Genomic DNA, 5,000 nt, shown 5'->3' with positions numbered 1-5,000 from the left:
GAAGTAATGTGGACCGGTAGTTGTTTCTATCAGGTTACCTTTTAAAGCTGCAGTAGTCATCATTATCGGAGCCATCACACCATCACCGACTTCATTTTCCCATGCAGAAGATCGGAGGGAGGAAGAGAGGGAGTTTGAGATGGAGAGAGAGAGAGAGAGAGAGAGAGAGAGAGAGAGAGAGAGAGAGAGAGAGAGAGAGAGAGAGAGAGAGAGAGAGAGAGAGAGAGAGAGGGGGGGGGGGGGGGGAGGAGAGAGAGAGAGAGAGAGAGAGAGAGAGAGAGAGAGAGAGAGAGAGAGAGAGAGAGAGAGAGAGAGAGAGAGAGAGTGAGGGGGGGGGAAGGAAAAGAGAGAAAAGAGGAAGAGGTTGGAGAAGGAGGAGAGGGGATGAGGGAGGAGAGAGAGAGGGAGAGAGAGAGAGTGAGAGAGAGTGAGAGTGAGAGAGAGTGAGAGTGAGAGAGAGAGAGAGAGAGAGAGAGAGAGAGAGAGAGAGAGAGAGAGAGAGAGAGAGAGAGAGAGAGAGAGAGAGAGAGAGGGGGGGAGGGGGAGGAAAAGAGAGAGAAAGAGGAAGAGGTAGGAGAAGGAGGAGAGAGAGAGAGAGAGAGAGAGAGAGAGAGAGAGAGAGAGAGTGAGAGAGTGAGAGAGAGAGAAAGAAAGGTTAGCAGGAAATCTGTGTGTGTGCTGTAGCCATTGTTTTTGACAACGCTAGTTGCATATTTTCCGCTCGTGTTAAAGTCAACAGTTTTGCTTTCATCATCATCAGCGGCATCGCGAGAGGGGGTTGGGGAAGGGGGGGGGGGGATTCGCACGCACGCGTCGGGAAAACGTTTCTCGCCGTTTGCCTCCCGCGACATGCAACGTTTTTCCCCTCGTCTGCTCTGTTGTCGGTGGGAACTGCTCGTTTTACGGATGAGTTCTTACGCTCAGTTATTCCTTGTGGATCGTATATGCCAAGTAAGAGGGAGATAGTTAGCAATGCTGTCATTGACGTTGTTATTCTTGTTTTGTTTTTTGTTATTGTTCAGCTTGTTATTATTTTCGGGATTGGTGACCTTGTTATAGCTTGGTATTTTTGACCTTGTTATTGTTGTTTTCTATTACTGACTTTTTATTTTCATTTTTTCCTTTCCTTCTTATCATTTGCTGCCATCACACGTGTTAGGCTAATATTGGCGATACTATTTTAGTCATGATTATTATTACGGTCACTATCACATCAGTATGAATGTTACAGACAACCCTCTCGATGCATTCCATTACAGTTCCATCGTATCGTCACAGAACGATAGCTGTGGGATTAGACTTCGCACTTATTTTACTCAGGAAGGACTGCTGACAGAATGGGAGAGCGAGAGGCACATAAAGCCGTGAATTAATGTCCCACTTTTGCGCCGTGGAAAATGCCGCCCGCAAATGGCTTCCTTTCGCCCGGCGCTAATGAGAAGCGTCCGTGTATTGTCGCTTTGTCACGGATGCGGGAGATTGGTGCGTTTTGGTGCCGCCGCCGCGGTGCTCGGCCGTGTGGGGGCGCTGCTTGGATGCTTGTGCTGCCAGGGTTTAAGTTAATACATAGATATGTGTATATATATGTATGTATATATGTGTGTGTGTGTATATATGTATGTATATATGTGTGTGTGTGTGTGTATATGTATGTATATGTGTGTGTGTGTGTGTGTGTGTGTGTGTGTGTGTGTGTGTGTGTGTGTGTGTGTGTGTGTGTGTGTTTATGGTACCATGGCAGTGTTATTCACTAATTACTTCTTGGCGACATTCGACAGGCCACATAGCTGTTTACACGGCTGTCGGACAATCACTCATAACTTTTGACATTCAGGTTAAACGGTCGCAGGTGTCGCCTCATTTCCTCTCATGGGAGGGTTGTGAGGATGGTGGTGTCCGGTTGTGACGGTGCGAGGGGTTGTGATTTCTCTCACCCTTTGGTCCGCAAGGTCGTCGGGTCGTCCTTGATAAAGCAATCTAATAAGTCTCTTTCCCAAGGTCATCAGCGAAGGGATAAACTAGGTCATGGCATATCTCACCAAGGTCATCCTCACTCCAAACACTCTCCCCTCTCTCTCCTCTCCTCCCTCTCCTCTCTCTCCTCTCTCCCTCTCCTCTCTCCCCCTTTCCTCCCTCTCCCCTCTCCCATTCTCCTCCCTCTTCCCTCTCCCCCTCTCCTCTCTCTCCCCTCTCCCTCCCCCTCCACTCCTCCCTCTCCCCTCTCCTCCCTCTCCCCTCACTCACTCTTCTCCCTCTCCCACCACCCAACCCCCCACTTCTTAGACCCCCTCCCCCACTCTGAGAGCCCCTTCTCCCCAGCCCACTCTCGAGCACCCTTCCCCCCTGACCCCCACTTCTCAGACCCCTCCTCCATCCACCCCACTTCTGAGGCCTCCCTTCCCCCATTTCACAGCCCCTCCCCCTCCCGTCAACCCCCCCACCCACCCACTCTCGAACCCTCACTCCCTACCCCACCTCTTAAAACGAACGGCCACTCACCTCGTTCCCCCCTCCTTCTTCCCCTCCGGCAGAAGTGGAGGTGTTGTTCCCGTACGAGCCCCAGCACGAGGACGAGCTGCGGCTGGCGGTCGGGGACAGGATCACGGGGGTGACGCCCCTGGAGAGCGGCTGGTACAAGGGCACGCTGAGGGAGGCCACGGGGGTGTTCCCGGATAACTTCGTCAAGGTAAGGAGTCTTTTCTTCTGTTGTGTGTGCTGCTCTCTCTCTCTCTCTCTTTCACTATCTATCTGTCTATCTATTTACTTGTCTTACTTGTTTTTCTTTCTATCTTTCTCTTGTTCTTTCTCTTTCCCTCATTCTTTCTCTTTCTCTCTCTCTTCCTCTTTTTCTCATTCTCTCTTTCTTTCTTTCTTTCTTTCTTTCTTTCTCTCTTTCTTTCTTTCTGTCTCTCTCTCTCTCTCTCTCTCTCTCTCTCTCTCTCTCTCTCTCTCTCTCTCTCTCTCTCTCTCTCTCTCTCTCTCTCTCTCCCCTCTCTCTCTCTCTCTCTCTCTCTCTCTCTCTCTCTCTCTCTCTCTCTCTCTCTCTCTCTCTCTCTCTCTCTCTCTCTCTCTCTCTCTCTCTCTCTGTATCTCTCTCTCTCTCTGTATCTCTCTCTCTCTCTCTCTTTCTCTCTCTCTCTCTCTCTCTCTCTCTCTCTCTCTCTCTCTCTCTCTCTCTCTCTCTCTCTCTCTCTCTCTCTCTCTCTCTCTCTCTCTCTCTCTCTCTGTATCTCTCTCTCTCTCTCTCTGAATGTTTGTGTGTGTGGATAGCGCCAGCACTTATCTTTATGGTTGCCTATCTTTATCGGTATTTATGCAATCAAACACACACATACACACACACACACACACACACACACACACACACACACACACACACACACACACACATATATATATATATATATATATATATATATATATATATATATATATATGTTTGTGTGTATGTATGTATAGTCCTGTATATATACGTATTCTCAAAGTATTTCTTGAGCATTCCTTGACATTATTGTTTACTAAATACCTGATTGTATATTACTGTAGCTTGTAGTGCTTCCTCGGAACCAGAATGTGTCTACGCTTGTATGTATGTGTACGTTACACGTGTGTGTGTTCCATAACCAATCCACTTAGGACACAGGCGCTGCCTTTCTTGTCATCTCATTCTCTTATTTTTTGTATGTTCTTCTCGCCTTTATTCTTTGTTCTCTTTTTCTGGCTTTTCTGTCTTCCTCACCTTCCCATTATATTTGATTTTTCCCTCTTCCGCCATTCTCTTACATATCTTAGATTCCCCACACTTCCCCTCCTCTTTTTATTCATTCGCTTTATCCGTTTTCTTCTCTCTGCACTTACCCCTTGTCTTTAGTCTGTTTCTGTTCTTGCATCTTCGGCCTCTCCTCTACCATTCTCCTCTTCCTCCCCTCCTCCTCTGCTTTTTCTTCTCCCCATTTTTGGGTCTCCTCTTCCCTCTTCCCGCTTCTCTCCCTCCCCCTCCTTCTCCTCCCTCTTCCAGTCTCCACCTTCCTCCTCTCCCTTCATTCCCTCCCCCATCATCCTTCTCTTTCTTCCATCCCTCACCTTCCCCTTCCCTCTCAATTCCCCATCCTCCTCCTCCTCCTCCTCCTCCTTCTCCGTCCCCCTCTACTCCTCTCACTTCTTCACCCCCGTACCTCTCCCTCTACCCCCCCCCCCCCATACCCTGACGTCATTGTGCGAATGAGGATAATCCGGAGCCGTCGAGTCGTCGCTATCTCGAGGTGTGTGGACTGATAAGGCTGATAAACGGGTGGATTAAGAGCCATTTCCTGTCGCCTGGATTTACCTACGTCGCGCCTCATTTCAGAACAGGTTTACTTCACTGATTCGCTTTATGATTTCTATGTCTGATTAGCTGTTTTTTTTGTTTCGTTCTATTGTTGTGCTGAGTGCTCAAGCGGTCTTTTTGTTGCTTCTTCTAAATGGTCGTGGCGGGTAGATTGCACTCGCTCTCAGTTGGTGTCATGTTGTCCTTTACATATTATTTCCTTGACTCTTGCAGCTACAGAGTTAGTTCTTATGTTATCTTGAACGCGGAGTTGCGTAATGCACTTGAGTCTGTTTTCCGAACCATGGTCCCTCTCTCAATCGTCGCTACTGATTGTGGAACTGAATTTGTTCTCCCTCCTTTTCCTACTTTTTCTTTTCTTCTTGTTCCTCCTTCTCTTCTCCCTTTTGTTCCTCCTTTGTTCATCTTGTTCCTCCTCTTCTCTCTCCTGTTCCTCCCTTTTCTTTTCTCCATGTTCCTCCTTTTTCATTTTCTCCTTTTTCCTCCTTCTCTTCTCCTTCGTTTTCCTCCTCCTTTTTTCCCTCTTATTCTTCCTCCTTCTCTTCTCCCTCTTGTTCCTCTTCCTTCTCTTCTCCCTCTTGTTCCTCCTTTTAATTCCCCCCTCTTGTTCCTCCTCCTTTCCCCCCTCCTGTTCCTCCTTTTTCTTTTCTCCTTGTTCCTCCTTCTCTTT

General features: G+C 48.1%; 1 protein-coding gene across 3 annotated transcripts in view; it reads left to right on the top strand.

Annotated features, from left to right (window-relative positions):
* Nucleotides 1–5,000, top strand: part of LOC125046221 (CD2-associated protein-like) — a 168,070-nt gene that overhangs the window by 7,857 nt on the left and 155,213 nt on the right. For all 3 annotated transcript variants that reach the window (XM_047643953.1, XM_047643954.1, XM_047643952.1), the window contains exon 2: nt 2,532–2,686. In XM_047643953.1, coding sequence (XP_047499909.1) covers nt 2,532–2,686 — 155 coding nt within the window. The remainder of the gene's footprint in view (nt 1–2,531; nt 2,687–5,000) is intronic.

The sequence above is a fragment of the Penaeus chinensis genome, chromosome 38 (assembly GCF_019202785.1).
Source record: "Penaeus chinensis breed Huanghai No. 1 chromosome 38, ASM1920278v2, whole genome shotgun sequence".
NCBI lineage: Eukaryota > Metazoa > Arthropoda > Malacostraca > Decapoda > Penaeidae > Penaeus > Penaeus chinensis.
Note: the sequence above shows the minus strand (reverse complement) of the source record. Positions and strands in the feature narration are given on the sequence as shown.